A 27,458-nucleotide genomic window follows, 5' to 3' on the forward strand; every position below is an offset into this window, starting at 1 on the left:
TGAATGTGTGTTTCCCAGTGCAGTTAATGTATCTTTCTCATTGCAGTGAATCTCTTTCAGATTGCAGTGAATCTATATTGCCCATTATAGTGAATGCTTCTTTTCCATTACAATGATGGGTCTTTCTCATTGCACTGAATATACCTTTCCCATTGCAGTGAATGTATCTTTCCTATTGTTGTAAATCTATATTTCCCGTTACACTGAATATACCTTTCCTATTTCAGTTAATGTATCTTTCCGAATGCAGTGAATGTATCTTTCCCATCGTAGTGAACCTATCTTTCCCATTGCACTGAATGTGTTTTTCCTCATTGCACTAAATGTATCTTTCCCAGTGCAGTGACTATCTTTCCCATTGCAGTGACTATCTTTCCCATTGCAGTGACTATCTTTCCCATTGCAGTGACTATCTTTCCCATTGCAGTGAATGTATATTTCCCATTACAGCGAGTGTGTCTTTTCCATTGCAGTGAAGGTTTCTTTCCCATTAGTGAATGTGTCTTTCTCATTGCAGTAAATGTAACTTTGGCATTGTAGTGGATGTATCTTTCCTACTGCACTGAATGTATCTTTCACATTACTGTGAATGTATCTTTCCCATTGCATTAAGTGTATCTTTTCCATTGCATTGAGTGTAAATTTCCCACTGCAGTGAATGTAACTTTCACATTGCATTGAATTTGTCTTTCCCTTTGCAGTGAATGTATCTTTCCAATTGCAATGAATGAGCCTTTCCCATTAGTGAATGTGTCTTTCACACTGCAGTGAATGTATCTTTCCCATTGCATTGAATGTGTCTTTCCCATTGTAGTGAATGTAACTTTGCTATTGCACTGAATGTCTTTCCCATTACAGTGAATATATCTTTCCCATTGCACTGAATGTATCTTTCTTGTTGCAGTGAATCTTTTCCCATTGCAGTGAATGTCTTTCAGATTGCAGTGAATCTATATTGCCCATTATAGTGAATGTGTCTTTTCCATTACAATGATGGGTCTTTCTCTTTGCACTGAATGTATCTTTCTCATTGCAGTGATTGTATGTTTCCCATTGCAGTGAAGGTTTCTTTCCCATTAGTGAATGTGTCTTTCTCATTGCAGTAAATGTATCTTTCCCATTGCAGTAAGTGTATCTTTCCCACTGCAGTGAATGTGTCTTTCCCATTGCAATTAATCTTTTTCCCATTGCAATGAATGTCTTTCAGATTGCAGTGAATCTATATTTCCCATTACAATTAATGTATATTTCCCATTGCACTGAATATCTTTCCCATTGCAGTGAATGTCTTTCAGATTGCAGTGAATATGTATTGCCCATTAGAACAAGTGTGTTGTTCCCATTAGTGAATGTGTCTTTCCTACTGCAGTGAATTTAACTTTTGCATTGCACTGAGTGATTTTCCCATTGCAGTGAATATATGTTTCAAATTGCAGTGAACATATCTTTCCCATTGCACTGAAGTTGTCTTTCCCATTGCTTTGAATTCACCTGGAGTATTTCATTAATGTTGAAATAGCCTGTAGAACTCATTAACCAATATATCACACTTCAGAACCTTCAGTCCTGCAAGAAGAGACAGCACCTGTCAAAACAATTGAGTTATTTTCGAATTCCACATCAATAGAGCAGGCAGTTAGTTCCTGATTCCTGACCTAACTTGTGGACTGCGCTTCTCATACTGACTGACACAGCCAGAGAGTGAATTCTTTCTATCACGGCTGTGAGGTCTTTTGTTTTTCATTCTTCCGTATTTCTGCCTTACATCAAATAGTTGGGTCAACATAAGGAATCATTGCTTTAAACTCCCATGTGCTGTGTAAGGTGACAGTGTATCATCACTGTAATAACATAAGACTTGCTGAACTTCACATTGGGACTAGTCGGGACTGACAGACTCACTCAAACTTCCCAGGAGCCGGTGGGCTTAAGATCTCTGGCAGGGCATCTGGGTAAGGAATCCCTTTCTGCATCTCTTGGCAGGCCAACCATTAATGCAGTCCTGGAGCAGACCTTCCCTGTGTACTGAGTGTTATATGAATGTTGGGGGTAACTAGTAAAGGGGTACAGACTTTTCACCCGTTCAAAACCAGAATGCTTTCAGTTGAATGGATGGGACACTGAATACGACTGTTTTAGTAAAATGTGTAAGGCTTCCATTGCTACCAGCTGTAACTGTGTAGACCCGGAGACAAAAGGCTCAAGAGTTTGACCCTAACTGTTCTTTTTCTCAGGCTAATGGCAGCTGGCAGGATGCTGCTACCCCATCTTCTGTGACATCACCCACCGGAGGGCCTGGCAGTGTCAACTCGGACACCTCCAACTGATGAGCTGCCAGGGACCATCTACTGCCCACTGGCTTTCATTTCAGTAGACCCATTGGATGAGAAAAACTTGATTCCAACCTGATTTCATTGGAAGGGTCTTTGGGATACTTTCTTGGGTAGAAGCTCCCTGCCACCTATATGTAAATATAGTAGGACAAGAAAAGGTATTTATACATTTTTCACACACTTGAGTGCAGCCAATTACCTCACTGTAAAACCCTTTTAAAACCAATAGAGGATGCTTCCTGTTTAGGTTACAGTGCTTACACACTACCTCTCAGCAATACACACTAGACTTACTCTCATACTTTTAGCCATCACCTTATGTTTGTGAGTTTTAACCTGTCTTTCCCCTCAACCTTTTTCAGTGTTGCAATGTGCAAGTTTTAATTCAGCTTCACAGGTCAGCTGTATTAGGAAAACAGTTTACTTTAACACACTGATGCATGAAAATAAAACCCAACTTATTACTGCTTTTAAAAGTTCCCTGCTCCTGAGCGAGCCGCTGTTTAGCTGTGTTTTGTGTAGGCTGAAATAACTGCGGAAACAGATATTGAGCCCTACACTGACCATGTGATTGTGTTAGGGCATGCAGGTCTAATAAACTAATGCAGACTGACTTTTTTTTTCTATTGACGTGTTAGTCTTTAGTGTCTGACTAGAAGTTAGTATTGGTTTTAGGAGATGTACAAAATGGCTCTGAATCTGGCTAGAAATCAAATGAAATATTTCTCAGGGCTGACCTTGGACCGTTTCCCCTTCAAGCTTGGCGACAGCAGAATAAAAGATATTTCACCAGTAGCATGACTGCATTTAAAACAGAGGTGTTTCAGAAACATGTTCAAGACACTTAGCAAAATGGAGCCCTGTGTTTAAAAAATTGTACAAGGATAATTGAAGGATGGACCTCAGTCACCCTGTGGAAAGTCTGTTGGTGACTGGGCCGACTCAGACCTCGTCTGTGCTTTCCTGTGTGATTTCCATGTTGAAGCAGTGAGGTAGCACTGTGCCTGGTGACAGCTGATACTGTTCTGCACTATTCTGCACAGTGTGAATGTTAACAATGGCCAAAGCCCTTTATTAACTTTTTCTTAAAACTGAAATTCGCTATGTAAAGGAAAATAGGAATAACGGATAATAGGTTTTTGTTACTTATTGTGACCTTATGTATTCTGTAGTTCCATCCCTTAGTTACCCTTTCAGAAACCTGCTTTTCTGATGAGTTCCAGTTAGTACACCCTTTTGTGTAAACTCCCTTCCATGTTTCAAAATTACAAAGTTACTGGCTTATTTTAAATGGGAGAAAAGAACCATTAGACAACTTTTTGAATCACAGAATAGAATAAAACAGTTTGTAGTAAATGGAATTAACAGTGGGAGACAGAAACATTTCATACAATAAGGGTGTAGAAGTCTTCCGTTGTGTAACTAGAAATTAAATTGAGTTTGAAATGTTGGGAAACTTTACTTTAGTAAAGCGATGTCAGGACTGCAGGAATGATCTGTGCCCAGGACTCTCAGCACTTTCCAATGTTTCCAATCGTTCAGCATAGACTGTCAAAGGTAACATTATATCTAAAAACAAGATTGGAGTTGTGACATTCCTGAAAATCAGTCCCTTTTTGTAGTCGCCTTCTGTGTGCAATTAATGTCTATCCAAATCTACACTGCCTGTACCAAAAATCTCCATAACACACAGACGCTCACACACAAAGTACACATGGTTCAGCTTTACTAACTTTTTTAATCTTCTGTTTCTGGCGTTCTATGTCTCGATGGTTGTGATGTTTGAACTTTTGAAATTTGATGTCATTGTAAAAGTTCTGAAACCCAAAGGTAATTTTTACTCTGTGAGCGTGCAGACTCAGTTACTGTAAATGTAAAGACGTGACTGATTGAAGTTTGAACAGGGCTCTGTCCCATACAGGTTCCCGATCTCTTTTTTTAAAAAATGTGTGGAAGCTGAGCATTTTGTTTGCTGCAGGACCCCTTTCTGCCCCCTGAATGTTACATGTTTTGCTATGAATGTATCCAGTCCCTATGAAGTTTTAGGCTGGCGTCACTGTGTGCAATGGTCCAAGGTGATCTGTGCAGTTTTTGGATTTGGGAGTTAAGGAACAGATTGCTGAAGATCACACTGCAAAAATGCTGAAACTATAGGACTGCCCGAGTGAGAACCGGAAGAGGCAAATCCAGGATTACTGTGGGCACCAACAAAAAAACTAGTGAGTCGCTCCCTTGAAATATTTCCAACTTTTTTTTAAAAGTGCAGTCTCCAGAGTACTTTTTCTTTAATTACACGAGATTTTCATTGATATCCGTGTAACTTTCAGCAAATGGAAGGTTTGTATGAATCGGATGAAAATGTTACTGATACAAAGTGCGAATTGTGTTGGCGTTTGGACAGGCTGCTGTTGCAGCTGATGACCACAAGAGGGGGCAGCTGGAATTCCCATCTCAGCACTGATCACTTTAGACCTCGGCACATGGTGTGTTAACCTGTTGATCGCCACCACCAGATGACCAAGACTCAAATAATATTCTAACCTACAATCATTCTGGATGTGTTGTGCACGCCCTATGTTTACAGTGCTTCAATCAATGGCCAACACGGTGGTGTGACCGTTCCAAACTGTCTGCCGATTACTGAAAAGGTCCTACAGTCCTGATCATTTTATTTCACTGTGGAAGAGTGTAGCGATGTAAAGCTCTTTCAATCTGAGATTGTGATCCGCTAGCATAAATCAACGTTCAATACAAGAGATTTCTCTTTATTCAGATGGAATCAGAGGGGGGAAAAACACAAAAGATGCATTTAAAAATATTTAAATCTTACCTTGTAGTCTCTAACACTTTTCTATTGACAAAATGTATAAACTGAAAACAAGGTTGTAACTGCAGGAAATACTATTTTGGGAGGCAGCCACGTTCTAAAAGCAGTGTGTAATTCCACTAACACCAGTCTCTCCAGTATAGGTTTCTCTGTACCATGTAAGGTTTCTAACCCCTTCAATGATCAATGATCAATGATGCCCCCCTCCCCATCCTGCACTTATAATTTGCATTTTTATTACGGGTGGGGGAAGGAGGGGCGGGAAATGTGAGATACACAGATGTTAAAAATTATACAAATCTTATCGATACTTTCTATTTTATAAACCATTTCATTTGAAAATCAAATTTGCCAATTTTTCTAAAAAAAAATCTATTTTTTTGAAGTTTTCTCCCACCAGTCAGTAACCACTTGGAGTCTTCCCGTGAAGCTCAAGGCCTCTGATCACACGAGGTACTTGCACCAATTGTAACAATATACTGTAAAATATTGATCGTGAATGATGCAATGATTTATAACTAATGTTACAACAAAATGTCATGTTAAAAAATAAATTTTAATAGAGATCAGAGTGCCGGCAGACTAGTCATTAATTATATTAGGTCACAGAACAGAGACTTGAGTATCTCAGATTTTTAAAAGAAAATTATTAAAAATGTTCAGAAACTAAACTAGTTAGTAGCTAGTTACAGGAACTATTATAGCATTATTGAGGAAAAAACAAATCGGACTACATGAAATCTCAGTAAACTGTATTTTTCAGTAGTAATAGAATGACAGTTCCAATCAGACAGGATCATGCATCTGTTTAAATAGAAGTCTATTGTATTAATTTTTTTTTCAAAAAAAGAGAAAACTTAAAAAAATAAAAATGTATAAAATTTGCTTTTTAAACTTTTAGGATGTAACTGCGAGTGCCGTGGGTCCTTTTTTCAGTTACTGGAATGGGTTCATACCTTGGCAAACTTTTTCCTTCAAAACTATGTACCGTGTAAACGGCTTGATAGCAATTTTGAAAAAAAAATGTTAAGAAAAAGAGATGTATTGCGTTTTTATTTGTATGGTTAACACAAACAGAATAAAACATTTCTTTTGCCACAAACCAGAACTGCTGTGGATTTCAGTTTAGTTTTGTTTTATGTGACACAAGAATTTTTAACTTAGATTTACATAAGGCAGCAAAACATCTCCTGGAACACCAGAGTGGGGATGGGGAGCTGTAGTGGGGATTGAAGGTGTAGTCTAGTGTTTCCAGGAATGGGGGAAGGAGCAGGTTGGTACTTGGGGTGGAGATCTCCATCAGAACACTAGTGACAGGGTGATCTACACCCTTGGTGTCGACTTGCTTTTTTTCTTCCACCAGAATTCCAGGCCACTGGAGCCTGCTCCACCCTACCCGTTTTTTATGCTTTCTACTGATCCATCATTAGCTATTCACTCTGTATCTCGTATGCGTCTTTTATTTCTCTCATTACGCCTCCTTTTGATATAACTTCTGCCATTTAAACATGTTCTCCAGCCAAGCACTTCACAGGCCATTCTATTTTTTTAACCTGTGTTTCTTTCTTCCCTCTTCCCTTGTTCTGTTCCTTTTTAAACATGGTTCATCTGTACTATCTTGCAGTCCTGAAGTTATACATTCAGTTGCAGCCAAACACACAGAATAGGTTAAACAACCTGCATCGTTACTGAAATGGGAGGCAAAGTAAAGGAAAACTGGTAATCAGCAGGGGCGATGGATTGAGGTGTGTGCACATCCCTATTAATAGCTCACTAACAGGTTTACTGATTTTAAAACTATGACATTACATGGTGCATGGAGAAGCACATGTAGACTTCCCTGAGGAGATAAGAAACAGCAATTATCAGTGAGGGCTGCACCAGGGTAGTGGTACTTGAGTTAATATGCTGGTTTTAAGTCAGCTGTAAATTATCACACTTCATCACTTTCTTGCTGGAATTTAATTCTTGCCGATACGCAGAAACCTGCATCACACTCCCAAGCACCAGCTATTAGTGTGCACGTCACCATTCAAATCGAAAGATTCCCTGACTCCAGCCACATGTAATTCCTGAAGTATCAGTGTCACTAGAAAAGGTAGCATACATTCCAAATCATTAGAAAACAAAAGGAATGCACTACCAGAAATTTTTTAAATTAAAATTGCTAAATATTTAAGATTCCCACAGGAGGGGCTGAGCAAAGTGCAGGAAACCACTCAAGGTTGAAAAGAATGGGGAAAATGATGAGATGAATTAAAGAGCTAGTTTGTTGGCACTAACATCAGGTTTAAATACCTACCACGAGTAGGAGGCAGATTGAGTGAGGGTGGTGAGGCGTTCCAGTTTTGGGAAAGAATGAGTTAGAGACTGCAATTTAAACACAGGGATGAGAGATTGTGACTCCCACCACTAATCCTGAGTCATTATAAATAAACTTTGTGTAAACCTGTGATGGGGTTTTAATTCACTCAGGATGTGGGCATTTATTGCCCATCCCTAGTTACCCTGAGATGGTGAGAGTGGGTCGTCTTAAACAGATAGCAGTTTAATACAACGGAGTAGCTTGCTAGGCCACTGCAGAGAGCAGTTAAGAGTCAACCATATTGGTGTGGGGCTGGAGTCACATATCGACCATACCAGGTAAGGACAGTAGGTTTCCTTCCCTTAAAGGACATTAGTGAAGCAGTTACGTTTTTATGATCACTTCAAGATCACTTTTACTGATACAAGCTTGTTATTTCCAGATTTTTTAAAAAACTGAATTCAAATTCTCAAACTGCCATGGTGGTATATTAGCTCACAATCTTCTTGGATTATTAGCCCAGTAATATAATCACTACACTAACGTACCGTGACTGAGGATTGTTAAGTATAATTTAAGGGATGAGGAATGGGACACTGGCAAATAGTTCTGATGTGGAAATTTCATTCCTTAATTCAGTATATACACCTTCTAGGGCTCTGGATGAAACAGCAGAACAGTCAGGAATAATCTCTGTGCAAAAAAACACACTTTAATGTACAACCTACTATACAATTTACAAACCATATACAGAAAGGCAACAAAGCTAAAGAACAAGTGTTGAAGTCTGATAGAAGACAGACTTGCCAACAATTGCCTGTTAATAGAGACGGGGTCAGATTAAAGCCACTGATAACTTTTAAAATACATAAAGGTGGTGGTGGGTGGGGGTTGTGTCTGAGTATGTTTCATTCATGCCTTGTGGTTACTGGTCTTTGCAAACAGATGAATGACCCAAGTACCTGGCTCCATGTCCTGGGAAAACTGTTGGTGAAAGGCTCCTGGGTTCCTCATCTCTCAGAACCACTCACCGTCCAATAACTCGAGTTGGGTTGGCCAGATTTATTTTAAATAGTAACCACTTTTTACATTCACAGTCTAAACAAGCTCTCCTGACTGGTTAGAGCTCTGAAAATGCTGGGTATTTAGGAATGAAAGTGTCCATCCGATGGATGGAATTTACCTTCCAGCAGTGACTCCAATTACCTATTTGCAAATAAGCACAACATGTGGCAAATAGTTCTGATGTGGAAATTTCACTCCTTAATTCTGTCCGAATTAAAGCTTTTAAAATTAAACCAACCTACCTGACCAGGAAGGTTACAGGTTCCACCCTGGTCGGTATCGGGTTAGCTGAGATCAGGCAGGATGATCGAACGACACTACAACTGGTCTTGGCACCCATTGGGCGAGGTAAAATTCAAATAATAAATGGGCCAGCATTAGGCTCCCGATCGCTATCTAGCGACCCCTACTGGTGAGCATGAAGAGGTGAGGCAATGCTCGGGCTTGTCTGTGAGGCTCCCCACACTTCCACAGCCCATTGACAATGTATACACATCAATACTGACTACAGCAGTGAGACCTGTGGGAACCTGTGTAGCCATACCTCAGGATATCAGTGCTTGCTGGAAAAGAACTAACAAAATTAGAGGAACACAGATTGAAGATGCTGACCTGGGACATTTCCCATTCAGTTGATGAATTATTAATTCTTAATTTACTGTAACATCGAGGTTGCTACAGGCTTACACCAAGTCCTTGAGGATTTCAGTCCAAAATGGCAGCAACTACTGTGTCAGATATCAGGTTAATGAAACGTACTCTCGCTACAAGTTAAAAAAGTAAAGATCATAGCGGTTAGGGGCTGCTTTATGTCCCTCAGGTTTCAGTTGTTTTAATCACATCAGCATCAATTCTCACTCTTTGACTTTCTTCTCCCCTGAATGCATTGAATGCAGCCCTTTCATACTTTGTTCCAAGTGGCCATTCTTCACACAAGCCTGGTCAGCGTGTATCAGTAGGGCAATCCACTGTAGGAAGCATCACAGTTGAACCAGTACCTGACCTCTCAACATTTATACAGACATGTTCCAGACAGTCACTGGTTAGTGATCAACTGGGACACGGCCGGTTCTCTCCTTGTTCGTTCACCGTCTGTAGTGCCCTACACCCAAGATCCATGGAACTAAATGCTGGATTGGGGGCTGCCTTTCAAGACTGAGCCCTAACCTGGGGAAAGGGGGGGAAAAAATGTCACCAGCCTCTAATGGCATAAGGTGCAAAAAGCGTTAAAGTCTCAGGTAAGATCCTGAGCGAAGTTCAGGTCCCTGCAACAAGCTTCAATCGCAGCCACAGGTCATTAGAAGTCCAGTGAGCTCTCGTTAGCAGCCTTCTTGCCTCCCTCTATTACTCCTTCGTGGCTGTTAGAAATTTCTGCACTGGACACTCTTCCAGCCCTTTGAAGGCTTGCGATGCTGCAGACAAAAGAAAAACTCAGAATGTGGATTTGTTTTACTATCTCGAGTGTGCAAAACTATCTGCAACAGTGGCACTTACACTGTCCACTCCACCTCCACTCACCCACTGCCATTACCACATCTGGTGTACGGCCACTGTTCTCTTTCCTTTGGGACAGTGCTGGAACTGGTGATTAAATCAGCTCGGTCTCCAGCACTGAGACTGTCACAGCCTCCACAGCCAGCGAAATGGCCACTCGGCTGCTCTGCACTGGAGCAGCCGAACCTGTCCCGTCACTCCGGGTCTGGCATGTTGCAGCATTCCTCGAGCGAGCTGCTGCTTCTAGTGTGGCCTTCAACACTGAGTTAGTGAAAAGCAGTGTTCTAGAGGAGCATAACACTCTACACTACAATACCCCCTGAACACAGAGCAAGTGCAGGGGTCCACATAATGCTGGGATACTGTCAGACACAATCTTAGTAAAGGATTACAATACTGTAGGAAAGTTTTTAATATAAATGACGACAACAAATCTCACCCTATTTTTACAATGGTGATCGGTGTAACAAAAGCTCCAAATACTGGAGTCTCTTGTCTCTCCGCATTCATATTATGGGTACGAATTAATACACCAAGGTGAAGGTCTCACAGTCCATGACACCTCATGCTGAACACCATTCCCAGCTAAATCCCAGACAGCAGGTGGTCCAACTGCTCAATGCTGTACTGAAGTGATCGCGTGGAGATGCTTAGAAACAGCTGGGATGACTTCCCCCTCCCCAGTCAGTAAATCCCGAGAATGTAACAGTGAGAACTGGTGACTCGCTGAACAGGCAGATGCCCTCACTACGCCTCAGAGCAAGTTTCAGCTCTGGAGACGAGTTAAAGATTGGGGGCTGACTCTGGGCAGGAGATAAAGCAACAGAGAAACTCACCCAGTTCTTCTGATATATTTTGCAGGCAAGAATCCCACTCCTGTCTGGCTCTGGTAATCAGGTTCATGGTTAGCTGCAGCTGGTCCATCTACAAGAGATTAGAATTCAGTTCCATTTAATGTAATCACCAAGCATTACTGAAATCTCAAAACCGCCATTTCCAACATCAAGTATGCACAATTATTTAATCCCAGCCTGAACTAGATCAGATTTTACATCACAAACATGATAGTTCCTCTTAGTCCAGCAGCAGCCGATTCAAATCCCTGGCCGCTTACTTTCTATATGGAGAAACGGAGATGAAGGGTTGGGGCCTACGGTACAAGCCCCCAATGATGGATGAGCCCGAGTTGGCCCACTCGCACTCTGTCCCACAGATTCCTTTGCTTTTCCTCCTTTATTTGTGGCCTAAGCCTCGTCTTCCATGACACGTCGCCAGACCAAGTGAACAGGATGGAGACTAATCTGTGGGACGTCATTGTTTGAAGGTGGAGTTATGGGGGTCATTTCGCAGCAAGGTTATAGTGTCACTGGGTCCTGGGAGTGAAGCCTACCCTGGGGACAGCAGTATTAGTCCGACTGGGTGAGAGGCAATTCTGGCACGCTTCCCTTCACGGAGCAGGTGGCCCAAGCTGGTGACACCCTTCTGATGCTAGGCTGCCAACCTGTTCGTGGCAAATCATTCCAGGAGCTCATGCTGGACCAAACTGGAGGGGGAAAATCTTTGAGGTTTATGGGGCGAATGCTCCTATGGTGGGAGGGACTTGTGCCCCCCTGGGTGGTCTTACTGGGGGTAGATGCAGAATAGATTCAGATGGGGCAGTTGCCATAGCCTCAGTATTAACATGTTTTAGAAATTCTTGTGCTGTTTGAATTTGGATTTGAGGGGACCGTGGTGGGAAGGAGAGGGGACTGAAAGGCTAGTGATTAATGCACAGTATTATTGCTATTGCCCTTACCCATCACCACTACGTTAAATATCACAATGGAAGCTGGCACAATGATCGCAGACTTTAGATAATTTCAACAACGCAGAGATATATCGCCTCACACGATTCCTCAGCTTGAAAGAAAATGGTTTACACAGAATGGGAGGGGGAAGGACAGTGAACAGAGAAGAGGAGCTCTGAAAGCAGCAAAGGTGGGAGTGGGGACCGGAGCAGCAGAGGCAAGGAAATAAAGGTCGGGGATCGAAGACGTAAACTCACTTGGAGCAGCAGAGGCGGTAAATCTTCAGGATAAATTTGGTGGGATTGAAAAAAAATCAATGAGGGACGTCACAGAACAGCAGGTAGGTGATTAGCTGGCAGAAGGCCCGAGGGGGGAGCGGGGGCGGGAGACGCGCGGCCCGAGGGGGGAGCGGGGGCGGGAGACGCGCGGCCCGAGGGGGGAGCGGGGGCGGGAGACGCGCGGCCCGAGGGGGGAGCGGGGGCGGGAGACGCGCGGCCCGAGGGGGGAGCGGGGGCGGGAGACGCGCGGCCCGAGGGGGGAGCGGGGGCGGGAGACGCGCGGCCCGAGGGGGGAGCGGGGGCGGGAGACGCGCGGCCCGAGGGGGGAGCGGGGGCGGGAGACGCGCGGCCCGAGGGGGGAGCGGGGGCGGGAGACGCGCGGCCCGAGGGGGGAGCGGGGGCGGGAGACGCGCGGCCCGAGGGGGGAGCGGGGGCGGGAGACGCGCGGCCCGAGGGGGGAGCGGGGGCGGGAGACGCGCGGCCCGAGGGGGGAGCGGGGGCGGGAGACGCGCGGCCCGAGGGGGGAGCGGGGGCGGGAGACGCGCGGCCCGAGGGGGGAGCGGGGGCGGGAGACGCGCGGCCCGAGGGGGGAGCGGGGGCGGGAGACGCGCGGCCCGAGGGGGGAGCGGGGGCGGGAGACGCGCGGCCCGAGGGGGGAGCGGGGGCGGGAGACGCGCGGCCCGAGGGCGGGAGACGCGCGGCCCGAGAGGGGAGCGGGGGCGGGAGACGCGCGGCCCGAGGGGGGAGCGGGGGCGGGAGACGCGCGGCCCGAGGGGGGAGCGGGGGCGGGAGACGCGCGGCCCGAGGGGGGAGCGGGGGCGGGAGACGCGCGGCCCGAGGGGGGAGCGGGGGCGGGAGACGCGCGGCCCGAGGGGGGAGCGGGGGCGGGAGACGCGCGGCCCGAGGGGGGAGCGGGGGCGGGAGACGCGCGGCCCGAGGGGGGAGCGGGGGCGGGAGACGCGCGGCCCGAGGGGGGAGCGGGGGCGGGAGACGCGCGGCCCGAGGGGGGAGCGGGGGCGGGAGACGCGCGGCCCGAGGGGGGAGCGGGGGCGGGAGACGCGCGGCCCGAGGGGGGAGCGGGGGCGGGAGACGCGCGGCCCGAGGGGGGAGCGGGGGCGGGAGACGCGCGGCCCGAGGGGGGAGCGGGGGCGGGAGACGCGCGGTGAGTTGGAGCCAATTCACCACAGGCAGAAGTTGAAAGAGTGACGTCACAGAACAGCAGGTTGGTGATTGGTTGATGAGTATTACTGTTTTTTTTCTCTCAGTTAAGGCAGGGGTTTCACTAAGAGTTTAAATCAATAACTTAAACTACATAAATTAGTTAATAAAACTAAGAATAGCAAGAGATTAAAAACTCTAATAAAGTAAATAAATAAATTCTGGTTTGATAAGTGTTGGCAAGGCAGATAGTGTGTGTGGGAGTTGGTGGAGACCAGCATGATCCTGGGCAACCACATCTGCAGTAAGTGTCTGCAGCTCAAGGAACTTCAGCTCAGACTTGTTGAGCTGGAGTCCGAGCTGCAGACATTGCGATGCATCCAGGAGGCGGAGAGTTACCTGGACACTAATCCAGGAGGCAATTACACCCCTTAGATTAGTTAGTAGTTTAGATTCGTTCAGTGGTCAGGGACAGAAGGGTGTGACTGCGAATCAGGCAGGTATGGGGACCCAGGATCTAGTGATGGAGGAGCCTCAGCCCTTGACTTTGTCCAACAGGTATGAGATACTTGCTACCTGTATGGATGAAAGCAAAGACTGCAGGGAGGATGGGCAAACTGATCACAGCACTGTGGTACAGGGGGCCATTCAAGTGGGGGGAGTAAAGAGGAATGTGGTAGTGGTAGGTGATAGTAGTCAGAGGGATAGACACTGTTCTGTGCAGCCGCGACAGAGAGTCCCGAAGGCTGTGTTGCCTGCCCGGTGCCAGGGTTAAGGACGTTTCCTCGTGGCTGGAAAAGAACTTGGAGCATGAGGGGGAGGATCCAGTTGTCGTGGGGCACGTAGGAACCAACAACATAGGTAGAACTAAGAATGGGGTTCTGCTGAGGCAGTTTGAGGAGAACTTCAATGGTAATAATCCCTGGATTACTACCTGAGCCACATATAAATTGGCATTGGGACAAACTGATCAAGAGTTAAATGTGTGGCTCAAAGAGTGGTGTGGGAGACAGCGGTTTCGATTCATGGGGCACTGGCACCAGTACTGGGGAAAGTTAGGACAGGCTCCACTTAAACCGGGCTGGGACCATCGTCCTGGCGAATCGAATAACTAGGGCTTTAAACTAAAACTGGGGCGGGGGAAGAAGGGGTCAGGTGAGGGGAAATTTAGAAATCTAATGAGAAACACAAGGCGACAGAACAATGTAGTGATTTGAGTAAATGTGGCAGGAAGGGACAGAGAGTTTACCAATAATAGAGCATCAACAAGTAAGGTGAAAGCAGGAAAAAGTAGTAAAAAGTCAAAATTGAAGGCTCTTTATCTGAATGCACGGTGCATTTGTAACAAGGTAGATGAATTAGTTGCACAAATAAAGATAAATGGGTTTGATCTAAGCCATCACAGAGACGTGGTTGCAAAGTGACCAAAACTGGGAACTAAATATTCCAGGGTACATGACATTTAGAAAAGACAGGCAGAATGGAAAAGGAGGGGGTGTAGCCCTATTAATAAAGGGTGACATAAGGACAGTTGTGAGAAAGGATATTGGCTCGGAAGATCAGAAAGTAGATTCAGTCTGGCTGGAGACAAGAAATAACAAGGGGCAGAAAACACTGGTGGAAGTAGTTTATAGGCCTTCTAACAATAGCTATGCCATTGGACAGAGTATTAATCACGAAATAAGAGGAGCTTGTAACAAAGGTATTGCAGTAATCATGGGGGACTTTAATTTCATATAGACTGGGCAAATCAAATTGGCAAAGGTAGTTTGGAGGATGAGTTCATGGAATGCATTCGAGAAGGTTTCCTAGAGCAACACGTCATGGAACCAACCAGGGAAAAGGCTATTTTAGATCTTGTATTGTGTAATGAGACAGGGTTAATTAGTAATCTCACAGTAAAGGATCCTCTGGGGAAGAGTGATCATGTGATGATAGAATTTCACATTGAGTTTGAGAGTGACGTACTTAAGTCCGAAACTAGAGTCTTAAACTTTAATAAAGCCAATTACATAGATATGAGGGGTGAGTTGGCTAAGGTAGATTGGGAAATTAAATTAAAGGATATGACTGTTGAAAAGCAATGGCAAACATTTAAAGAAATATTTCAATATTCTCAACAAATATACATTCCATTGAGAAATAAAAACTCCACGGGAGAAGTGATCCTCCCATGGCCAACTAAAGAAGTTAAGGATAGTATTAGATTAAAACAAGAGACTATAACGTTGCCAAGAAGAGTAGTAAGCCTGAGGATGGGGAGAGTTTTAGAAATCATCAAAGGACGACCAAACAAATTGATAAAAAGGGAGAAAATAGAATATGAAAGTAAACTAGTAAGAAATATAAAAACGGATTGTAAGAACTACAAGTATGTAAAATGGAAAAGAGTGGCAAAAGTAAACGTTGGTCCCCTAGAAGCTGAGGCAGGAGAAATTATAATGGGGAAGGCAGGAGAAATTATAATGGGGAAATCAGGAAACGGCAGATGCGTTTAACAAATATTTTGTATCTGTCTTCACAGTAGAAGACACAAAAAGCAAACCAGAAATAGTGGGGAATCAAGGGGCTAATGAGAGTGAGGAACGTAAAGTAATTATCAGTAGAGAAAAAGTACTGGAGAAATTAATGGAACTAAAAGCCAATAAATCCCCTGGATCTGATGGCCTACATCTAAAGGTTCTAGAAGAGGTGGCTGCAGAGATAATGGATGCATTGATTATGATCGTCCAAAGATCCCTAGATTCTAGAACGGTCCCAGCGGACTGGAAGGTAGTAAATGTAACCCCGCTATTCAAGAAAGGAGGGAGAGAGAAAACAGGGAATAACAGGCCAATTAGCCTGACATCAGTTGTCGAGAAATTGCTGGAATCCATTATTAAGGAAGTGGTAACAGGGCACTTAGAAAATCATAATATGATTAGGCAGAGTCAACATGGGAAATCATGTTTGACAAATTTATTAGTGTTTTTTGAGGATGTAACTAGCAGGTAGATAAAGGGGAACCAGTGGATGTAGTATATTTGGATTTTCAAAAGGCATTCGATAAGGTTTGTTTTTATTCGTTCATGGGATGTGGGCGTCACTGGCAAAGCCAGCATTTAAAAAAGGTTGTTATGCAAGATAAGGGCTCATGGTTTTGGGGTAACATATTAGCATGGATAGAGGATTGGTTAACGGACAGAAAACAGACAGTAGGGATAAACAGGCCATTTTCAGGTTAGCAGGCTGTAACTAGTGGGGTGCTGCAAGTATCAGTACTCGAGCCTCAGCTATTATGACTTAGATGAGCAGACTGAGTGTAATGTATCCAAATTTGCTGTCGATACAAAGCTAGGTTGGAAAGTAAGCTGTGAGGAGGACACAAAGAGTCTGCAAAGGGATATAGACAGATTAAGTGAATGGGCAGATGGAGTATAATGTGGGGAAATGTGAGGTTATTCACTTTGATAGGAAGAATAGAAAAACAGAATATTTTTTAAACGGTGAGAAATTATTAAATGTTGATGTCCAGAGAGACTTGGGTGTCCTGGTACAGGAAACACAAGAAGTTAGCATGCAGGTACAGCAAGCAATTAGGAAAGCAATGGCATGTTGGCCTTTATTGCAAGGGGGTTGGAGTACAAGAGTAAGGAAGTCTTACTACAATTGTACAGGACTTTGGTGAGACCTTATCTGGAGTACTGTGTACAGTTTTGGTCTCCTTATCTAAGGAAGGATATACTTGCCTTAGAGGCAGTGCAACAAAGGTTCACTAGATTGATTCCTGTGATGAGAGGGTTGTCCAAGAGGAGAGATTGAGTAGAATGGGCCTATACTCTCTGGAGTTTAGATGAATGAGAGGTGATCTCATTGAAACGTATAAGATTCTGAGGGGGCTTGACAGGGTAGATGCTGAGAAGTTGTTTCCCTTGGCTGGAGTCTCTAGAACTAGGGGGCATAGTCTCAGGATAAGGGGTCGGCCATTTAAGAATGAGATGAGGAAGAATTTCTTCACTCAGGGTTGTGAATCTTTGGAATTCTCTACTCCAGAGGGCTGTGGATGCTGAGTCGTTGAGTGTATTCAAGGCTGAGATAGATAGATTTCTGGACTCTAGGGGAATCAAGGGATATGGGGATTGGGCGGGAAAGTGGAGTTGAGGTCGAAGATCAGCCATGATCTAACTGAATGGTGGAGCAGGCTCGAGGGGTTATATGGCCTACTCCTGCTCCTATTTCTTACGTAATGCCCACATTTCTGCAGCTGCAACAACAGCAGTATTTTCATTGCGTCCTTCAATCACACTCCAAACCATTAACCATGTGTATAAATCTCTATATACCATTCAAAATCCACTCCAAACCATTAACCGTGTACAAGTCTCCATACACTGTCCTACCTCCCAGCGTGCGTATACAGGATCCTGCACCAAGCAACGATTTACACACCCAGTTTTACTGGTCACACGTGGGAAGTGCAGTTGTAGATCTCTCCCACATCGCTGTGGACTGTGGCTAAAACCTCCAATTGTGGGAGGAGGTGACGAGCCTTAAATGCTGAAGATCAGCAGCCTTCCGTCCCTTGGGCAAGACACAATTGGTGTCAATAGCCGGGAATGCAGGAGGGAGGGCCGGGTCGGGGGTTTTTGAGGGAGCCGGCTGTGACTTTAGTTGGATGGGTCTCTGTCCTATCCTTGGTATCCAACCAACAAACAGAGAAATATTTAACTTATATATTCCAGATGTAACTTTAAACACATTGTGCGACCAAGTGGTCGAGGGGCTTTGTTCCCAATCTGATTGTTGGGGTCTCCTCCTGCCGATACAAGGTGGTCACTCACTTTTCCTAGGATGGAAGGGGACATTGGCGGATTGGTCACCTGCAGCACTTTCACAGCTGTGGATCTCAAATCCAGCTCAGAGAGAAGGTAAACCTCTTCCCTGCCAGGTGATAGGACCTCAGGTGAAACGTGACTGGACTCAACCCAACATCGGAACCAAAGTTACAGGGCTATGGTGCAGCATTAGAGAAGTGACGGTGCTGTCTCAGAGTGCTTTATATAAAGGGGGAAATTATTCCAATTCCTCAAAATACACCACCTTCACATCACAATAACCCACCCCGACAAAAAAGCAACCCATAAACTGGAGGGATAGATTATTGTACTCAAAGGACATGTATTTGAACGTAGATGCTGTGCACCTTCATCTCACTTCACAGCCAGTTACAGGATCAAGCCACCTTAATCACAGACGACACGGATGACGGTACAACACATTGAAAGTGTTCCAACATCACCCCTCGTTCCTGAAGAGACTAGACCAGCGAGACTATCAAAAGGGAAATACTGAGCACTGTTCCATCTGGCAAGGTCCCTGCTCCCTCAAAACCCGAGGGAGACTCACATTAGTCTGTCCCACCGGCGCGATACACAAACTATCCCAGCTGGTGACGTCCAGACAGAGAGCTGCAAGACTTCACTGCCCCCAATGGAATTGGCCAACTACAGCTGCACTCAGGTTAAGGCTGATTTCACCGGTCAGGCTGTGCCACAAACAGCAGCTCATTCCACCTCCTCAGCTCAATGCCAATCCGGAAAGGGCACGGCAGTCCGAGGGGCTAAGGGGACTCCAGCATTGCCACTTATGTGCAGGTAATGTGCACCAACAGACTCAGTCTTTCACCGCCTCTCGTGGTTAAAATACACCCTCTGACCTCGTCCCCGTGTACTCACCACACATTCCATGTTCTGGAGAATCAGGACGTCCTGTTCCAGGATGCACTGATAATCCGGCTTGGTCATGATCACATCCATCTGCGAATTCTCCATCACTGGGATTGGTTCCAGTGCCCCTCCAGACAGTTTTGCTTGTTCCAAATCACTTTGGAATAAATAAAATTGAAAGATCTTTTAACTAACGGCAACATGAAACTGATGTCAAGGTCTGCAATCATACAATAACGGATCAGCCTAATTACTCCCTTCGTCTTTCTCCAAAGGAACAGTAAAGGCTTTTTATTACATCAGGTTTGATTCGTTGATCATGACGGTTGTTACATAAGGTTAAATCTCACGGGATCCAAGGTGAGGTAGCCAATTGGATACAACATTGGCTTGACGACAGAAGACAGAGGGTGGGTGTAGAGGGTTGTTTTTCAAACTGGAGGCCTGTGACCAGCGGTGTGCCTCAGGGATCGGTGCTGGGTCCGCTGTTATTTGTTATTTATATTAATGATTTGGATGAGAATTTAGGAGGCATGGTTAGTAAGTTTGCAGATGACACCAAGATTGGTGGCATCGTGGACAGTGAAGAAGGTTATCTAGGATTGCAACGGGATCTTGATAAATTGGGCCAGTGGGCCGATGAATGGCAGATGGAGTTTAATTTAGATAAATGTGAGGTGATGCATTTTGGGAGATCGAATCGGGCCAGGACCTACTCCGTTAATGGTAGGGCGTTGGGGAGAGTTATAGAACAAAGAGATCTAGGAGTACAGGTTCATAGCTCCTTGAAAGTGGAGTCACAGGTGGATAGGGTGGTGAAGAAGGCATTCAGCTTGCTTGGTTTCATTGGTCAGAACATTGAATGCAGGAGTTGGGATGTCTTGTTGAAGTTGTACAAGACATTAGTTAGGCCACACTTGGAATACTGTGTACAGTTCTGGTCACCCTATTATAGAAAGGATATTATTAAACTAGAAAGAGTGCAGAAAAGATTTACTAGGATGCTGCCGGGACTTGATGGTTTGACTTATAGGGAGAGGTTAGATAGACTGGGACTTTTTTCCCTGGAGAGTAGGAGGTTGAGGGGTGATCTTATACAAGTCTATAAAATAATGAGGGGCATAGATAAGGTAGATAGTCAAAATCTTTTCCCAAAGGTAGGGCAGTCTATAACGAGGGGGCATAGATTTAAGGTGAGAGGGGAGAGATACAAAAGGGTCCAGAGGGGCAATTTTTTCACTCAAAGGGTGGTGAGTGTCTGGAACGAGCTGCCAGAGGCAGTAGTAGAGGCGGGTACAATTTTGTCTTTTAAAAAGCATTTGGACAGTTACATGGGTAAGATGGGTATAGAGGGATATGGGCCAAGTGCAGGCAATTGGGACTAGCTTAGTGGTATAAACTGGGCGACATGGACATGTTGGGCCGAAGGGCCTGTTTCCATGTTGTAAACTTCTATGATTCTATGACGGAGAGAGTGCCTGTACCCAGAGCTTTCTCCACTCCTCTGTCCAGTAGGTCCGATTGACCAGGTTATCGATTACATAGAATTTACAGCACAGAACAGGCTATTCGGCCCAACTGGTCTGTACCGGTGTTTATGCTCCACAAAAGCCTCTTCCCATCCCTATTTCATTGACCCCTATCAGCATATCCTTCTAATCCTTTCTCCTCATGTACCTATCTAGCTTCCCCTTAAATACATCTATTCACCTTAACAGTTCCATGTGGTAGCAAGTTCCATGTGGTAGCAAGTTCCACATTCTAACCACACTTTGGTAAAGAATTTTCTCCTGAATTCCCTGTTGGATTTATTAGTGACTATCTTATATTTATGGCCCCTAGTTTTGGACTCCCCCATGAGTGGAAACATCTTCTCTAGGTCTACCTTATCGAACCTCTTCGTAATTTTAAAGACCTGTATTAGGTCATCCCACAGCCTTCTCTTTTCTAGAAAAAAAGAGCCCCAGCCTGTTCAGTCTTTCCTATTAGTTGTACCCTCTCAGTTCTGGTATCAACTTTGTTGCAGCTTCTCTAGTGCCTTTATATCCTTTTTGTAATATGGAGACCATATATTAGCTCCCAAACCGTACTCAGTTACTTTGGTTGCCATTTTTTACTGAGAATTTCATTATTTACATTACAATTGAAATAATAGTTTGCTAATATCTCCCCATGATTAGATACAATCCTACATGTGTTGGGCCCTCTACGGTCCCTCACCCAAACAGCCATGCTTCAGTTACAAGCTTAGCCTGCAACTATCAGGCTGTTCACCTGGAGTGACGAGAGTGTCACAGCATGAGCTCAAACCTATTGCCACACCTGCACTTTCTGGCAGAGGTAACTGGAGAGCGAGGGGGTTGGGGAGAGGGAAAGAGGAGTCCTGGGTGGTTTTCCCTTCCCAGGCCAGCAGGCCCAGAGGACAACTGTAGTGACCCTCAGACACTGCCTCGGCTCACATTTAAAGAAAGGTCAGAGCGCTGTGGAATTGGAGCCCAGCGAACGGCAGCTTCTTCCAGGGTCGGGGAAAGGGGAGAACTGGAGAAATTTGAGAAGAAACCAACTTCCTCAATTAGGTTAGAACCTTGTAAGCATTCCACCTCCCACCACACACAGACAACTGGCCTGATAATCAGTTTTAGTGATGTTAGTTGAAGGATAAATATTGGCCAGGACATCGGGAGAACTCCCCTGCTCTTTTCTGAATAGTGGCCGTGGGATCTTTCACATCCACCCAAGAGGGCAGAGGGGGGGGGGGTCTCAGTTTAACTCACGCCCCCAGTACTGCACTGGGAGTGTCAGCCTGGATTATGAGCTCAAGTTTCTGGAGTGGGGCTTGAACCCACGACCTTCTGACTCGACCAGAGAGTCCCATTACTGAACCACGGCTGATAAATCAATGGGAATGAAAGGACTGTTAATTGACACCAGTCAGACCAAGAACGTCAGACATTGGTTTCAATGCAACTATAGTGGAAAAAACGGTTTTAAAAAAAAAAAGAGGACAAGGAGAAAAGAACTACCGAGCCGCAGAGCACTAGGGTCCTGGGTTCAAGTGTGCGATGTCTCTCTACATGGAGTGTGCGCACATTCCACATGAGGAAATCAAACATTTACGTAGCTCTGAATGGTTTAATTTGAGACTCAAGCACAGTGAGGGGGTTCCAGTGTGTCAGGCCAATAAATAAATCAATCACTGACTGGCAGGAATCTTACTTGGCGGCTTGTTCTGCGTTTTGGCGATAGACTTCCAGCATTTTGTCCCAAGCATTACACTCGGCATTTAATCTGTAATAGAAAAGAATAGCACATGGTGAAGGTTTTTGTTTGTTGCTAGTTTTCCCTCCCCTGAAGGTGTTGCCTCTTTGCTGGGTGAGGTTTCCTGGAAGCTCTGCACCCTCTAGTGCCACAATCCAGAGAGCTCAGACAGCTGGCAGCAGACTATCCCACAGGACATTACTGTGGGGTACATTACAGCTGAACCCCATCTTGCCTTCGCTTATCACCCACTCTCTCAGGGGTGAATCACAGGACACCCACCGTTACCCCCAGGGGTGAATCACAGGACACCCACCGTTACCCCCAGGGGTGAATCACAGGACACCCACCGTTACCCCCAGGGGTGAATCACAGGCCACCCACCGTTACCCCCACGGGTGAATCACAGGCCACCCACCGTTACCCCCACGGGTGAATCACAGGCCACCCACCGTTACCCCCAGGGGTGAATCACAGGCCACCCACCGTTACCCCCAGGGGTGAATCACAGGACACCCACCGTTACCCCCAGGGGTGAATCACAGGACACCCACCGTTACCCTAGCTGGGATCAGCTTGCTCAGTTTGGGGATTGAACCTGGGTCTTTCCTGGTTAGTGTGACTCAGCTGCTCACTGAGCAATTGGGGGAGCCCAGAAGAAAACTTCTGACCCAATTACACCGCAAACTGTTGCAGGACTAGATGACCGCGCGCACACCAAGGGTTAGATTCCACATTCTGGAATATTCAACTTCAGTTCATATTCCTTAGATGTTGGACACCAGGAAACTGTACTGTTGATCTCAAGTTTCATATTCCCACATTTATTTAAGCATATATACGTTACTGTCCACTTATTCCAATGCATGAAGCTAGGCATTGCCAATATTAACACTCGTAATCTGAAAGAGCTTGGCCCTGATTCCATTCCTATTTATTTCCCCCTCACGATGACACCAATCTGCTGGAAGGTCTCCCGATGGTTCAGTGGGTAATTGTGCTCTGGGATAGAGAGACACAGGCCAGGAAGATATCAGTTTCAATGACCTGTTTGTGCTCCTGTGTTAGCTGACCTCAGCCAGAGTAAAGCAGAAGTGCCACAAATAATATCAATGACACTGGTCTAAGGGAGAGGCAGAAAGAGCCTGTCAGGATTATCGCTCTTAGTCATCATTCAGTGACCTGTACCGGGAAGGGCTTGGATGGACGTTGCCTGTAACGCACCAAAGTTGAACAGCCTGCGGACATTCAAGCTTTTACATCAAAAATGATTACTTGGCCAAGGCACCAGAGAGCGGCTGACACACGTGGAACCTCTCCCCAAGGTGAGTCAGCGCCCTGGAGAGGAGGGAAGGAATTAAAGTGCTGAAACACAAAGCTACACAGAAACACCAGGATCTCTTGAACTGAGCCACCTCCAGTGCTGATGTATCTCCCAGTTAAGAATATAGCTCCACTTTGTATTAAATTGCTATCCTTGAACAGGAGGGCTGCAATGGCTTTAATCTAAAAGGCCAACAGCACCACCAGCAGGAAGGTAATGGGACTGGTGCAACTGACTGAGGCAACAGTCGTGGCAACTGGCCGCTGGCTATCCTGCTCTGCCGTGGGTAAGTGCCCAGCTCCCTCTTGGCGATGCACCAGTGTCTGGAGCTGCAGCACACTGCAAAGAGCTACGATTCACAAACACGTTTCACCCAGAGGGAAAAGAATTCAGAGTTTAAAGAAAAATCTCTTCTTAAAAAAAAAGCACTTTTACGTGCTCAGAACATCCCAAATCGCCTCACAGAAAATGAAGTTGTGATGTAGTAAATGCGGCAGCCAATTTGCGCACGGCAAGATCCCACAAACAGTAATGTGATGATAACCAGTTTTTAGGTGTTGGCAGAGAAATAATTATTGGCCAGGACACCGGGGAGAACTCACCTGCTCTTCTTCGATGAGTTCCATGGGATCTTTTACATCCACCTGAGCAGGTAGACCGGGCCTCGGTTTAACATCTCATCTGAAAGACGGCACCTCCAACAGTGCAGCACTCCCTCAGTACTGCACTGAAGTTTCAGCCTAGATTTTGTGCTGAAGCCTCTGGAGTGGGACTTGAACCCACAACCTTCTGACTTAGAGGCGAGAGTGCCACCCACTGAGCAACAGCTGACACTAAAAAGTGACGTTGCTGCCTCAAGGAGAAATTTCGGAGAGCTTTCCTCTCACTTTTGGGCACCGTGAGGATTGAGTGACATCAACTTCAATACAACTCACAGTGTGTTTGAAGGAGGACGGTGTCCCCAATGGTTCAGACTCTAAGCGCACCTGTCTCTATCCCTGGTCTGCGCTGATTTAACTCAGCTGGGCAGACAGTGGGGCTCCATAAAGGCTCCATCAGTCCTCTTGGACTTGGGCGCTTGATCTTAATCATTAGTCTGGTGATCTCCCTCCCAGCTCTGTATTCACACAGGAGTCGATACCTTCAAGAGACAATTGGGGGAGATTTTAGAAAAGTAAAAATAATATAAATTTGTAGCATTAAATAGTCAGTTATGGAACAATGCAATTTTGCTGCTGACTGAGTCATCGAGCTCTCGTGTTTCTACGGCAGTTTACCAGGTGACAATGCCCCTTTAAGATCTAGCACCGCGGCAGAGTGTTTTAACAAAAAATAAAAGTTGGGATATCCTACCTGGAAATGTCATCCTTCAGTTGTTTCATCATCATCTCTGTTTCTGGCGTGGGAGGAACACTGAAAAATAAGACCGCGAGGTCACAAATACCGTAACAGAGACGAGGCGACTGACGCACATTCTACACACCACTGCCAGCAATGGATTATAGAGATCACACACCAGTGCCAGAACACCCTTGAATAAACACGGGCTGAGTGAGATAGAGAACAAGTAGAACACATGCAGTAATGGCACTAAGTTATAAATAACAAGTGGCTCATTTAGGAATTATCCAGCACAGTGTCATTCAATGGTGCCTGATCTTTGAGGAGAGGCAGATACTTAATAAAGTGAGGAGCCATTCACAGCTGCAATTCCTAGGAGATGCAATCTCAGGCACCACAGCATAGGCTGGCACGGACAGGGAGCCAGATCCTTTCCATGAGGCCAGGCCACGGCAAATTAGGGGAAATCACACCATCAGTATGTGAGCTACTCTCCACCTTCCTGGCGGCTGGTCACCAAGCAGCACTGGCTCTGGCCAAGTTCAGGTCTCCAGCACGGCTTCCCAGCTGGGAACAAGGGGAGAGAATGATTTATACAGTTGCACTAACTTAAAAGCTTCATCTAAAACCTCGAGAATGATTAACGTGAAGACTCTAAGAGGTTAAAGTTAAAGTATTCACCTCTTCACTTGGGGTACTTACTCATCTGGTTTCTCTGTGCATTTCCTCAGAGTCCCATCTAGTTTCATTGTCTCTATGATACGCTTAAAGTCATTGGAAATATCAGAAGCTGGGAGGTGCAACCAATAAAAGAACAATCAGAGAAGAGGAAAAAAACACAGCACCATCAAATACTAGGAAATAGCTTAGCACCAGCTTCCTAATCCTGGCTTTACCACCGTGGAGAAACAGCCAGCAAAGGACAGGCAATTTTCCAGATAAACTCCATAGATGGTGAGAAAAAGGAACGACTATTTAGAATGTGCTTCAATCCAGTTTAATGCAGCAGTCATGAGCTATGTATTATTTTCTACTACACAAGGAGCTCACTAAGCTTAATAATGTCTTTTGTATTACTGGTACTATTCACTTCTCTTACTGTTTAATACATATGTTTGGCAGTTAAAGCCCAATTTCAGAGAGACAACCATTTAAGGTACACTTGTGCAGTGCCTGATTTCAGTGTGGCCGTGGGAAAGGCTTGGGATGAAGTCACCCCAGCCAGAGATTGTACGAAAAGAGAGAAAGAGCAAGAGAAAGAGAAAGGCAAAGGAAGAGAGAGGAAGCAAATAAGAGAAAAGGAAAAACTGAACAAGAAAAGGAGCAAGAGAAAGAGAAACAAAGGAAATGAGAGAAAGAGAAAAAGGAAAAAGACAAAGATAGAGAGAGCGAGAGAGAAATAGTGAGCGATAATACCCAACATCTGTGTCATTAAGCATTTTGATCTATGTTATTTGGCTTTATTCCGTCTCAGAAGTTGCATCAGTCTTTCACGGGGAAGATGCACTATCAGCCAAAGCCTCTACGTATTCCAGGGTCAATGCCATACTGATTCATTAACAACTTGCTGTAGCAGATGACTGACACACAACTCTGAGCTAGTCTGGCCCAGATGGGACAGATTCCAGCTTCAGGAGACAGTGCATCTTTCAACTGCACAAAACATCACAATTGGGTCTGGTCCGGTGGATTGCAGTGCCCAGACACAGTCATGGAACTGAACGGATCAGCTTGCCTCTCCTTCTCCAATAACTCTGTTCCACTATTTACATCGAGACTGTTGGTAGATTTACAGGGCATAAAATATGATAAACACACAACGGTGCTGCTTATTTTTGTATTACTTTAGATGTTCTGGCTGCTCTGTCAGGTGAGCCCCATCTCCCTATATCCTGGGGAGTACTTTCACTTGTCCAGATAACCAGGTAGACATGTAGCATGTCCAGGGCACGAACAGAGGACCGTCTTCAGTTAATTTCAGCTGTTGGATTTAATCACACAAACTCATGGGATCCTCCTTCTCTTCAGAAGACAGAAAACTAGACCTTAGTTTGGGCTTTTACTGTTTAATGCATTTAAGGATAGGTAAATAGTACCAGTAATACAACAGTCATTATTAAGCTCAGTGAGCTCCTTGTGAAGTAGAAAAATATATTGCTCATGACTGCTGTGCTAAACTAGATTCAAACACATTCTAAATAGCGGTCCCTTTCTTTTTCTCACTATCTACAGAAGTTATCTGGCCTGACGGTCTCTCAAAAGACGCCAGATTCACTGATTTGAAAAAGATAAATACCCTCAAAAGTGGTTACAACCAAGCAGAATTAAATAACCCTTTTTTAATAAAAGCTGCCAAACACATCTTTGAACAAATGCCACAGGTTATTTGTATTTGAATTGAATAGCTGGGCTCTTCCCTCAGTCACCAGTCACAGACAAACCAACTAATTCTGTAACAATTGTATCAAGTTAAGCTGCAACATGATTTCTGTGGGCAAGGTTGATTTTTTTAACCTCTTTAGGTACTGTGACGGAATTAAATAAGCCGGTACAAAGATAAATCTTTACGCCAGTTATATGAAA

The 27,458-nt window shown here is 45.1% G+C and overlaps 2 protein-coding genes across 3 annotated transcripts in view; one reads left to right on the forward strand and one right to left on the reverse strand.

The window, feature by feature from the left end:
- Positions 1-6,268, forward strand: part of pbx4 (pre-B-cell leukemia transcription factor 4) — a 371,833-nt gene extending 365,565 nt beyond the window's left edge. Inside the window, exon 9 of one of the 2 annotated variants that reach the window (XM_067973182.1) lies at positions 2,235-6,268. In XM_067973182.1, coding sequence (XP_067829283.1) covers positions 2,235-2,327 — 93 coding nt within the window. In that variant the 3' untranslated portion in view covers positions 2,328-6,268. The remainder of the gene's footprint in view (positions 1-2,234) is intronic. The other variant, XM_067973183.1, reaches the window with a different exon arrangement.
- Positions 6,269-8,155: 1,887 nt separating this feature from the next.
- The window catches only part of LOC137304543 (Kinetochore-associated protein DSN1 homolog), a 49,457-nt gene continuing 30,154 nt past the window's right edge, over positions 8,156-27,458 (reverse strand). Inside the window, exons 7-12 of the mRNA XM_067973185.1 lie at positions 25,578-25,665; positions 24,888-24,947; positions 22,169-22,240; positions 18,962-19,109; positions 10,861-10,948; positions 8,156-9,942 (exon numbers count right to left, since the gene is read on the reverse strand). Coding sequence (XP_067829286.1) covers positions 9,875-9,942; positions 10,861-10,948; positions 18,962-19,109; positions 22,169-22,240; positions 24,888-24,947; positions 25,578-25,665 — 524 coding nt within the window. The 3' untranslated portion in view covers positions 8,156-9,874. The remainder of the gene's footprint in view (positions 9,943-10,860; positions 10,949-18,961; positions 19,110-22,168; positions 22,241-24,887; positions 24,948-25,577; positions 25,666-27,458) is intronic.

Source organism: Heptranchias perlo, chromosome 37 (genome assembly GCF_035084215.1).
Source record: "Heptranchias perlo isolate sHepPer1 chromosome 37, sHepPer1.hap1, whole genome shotgun sequence".
Taxonomy (NCBI): Eukaryota; Metazoa; Chordata; class Chondrichthyes; order Hexanchiformes; family Hexanchidae; genus Heptranchias; species Heptranchias perlo.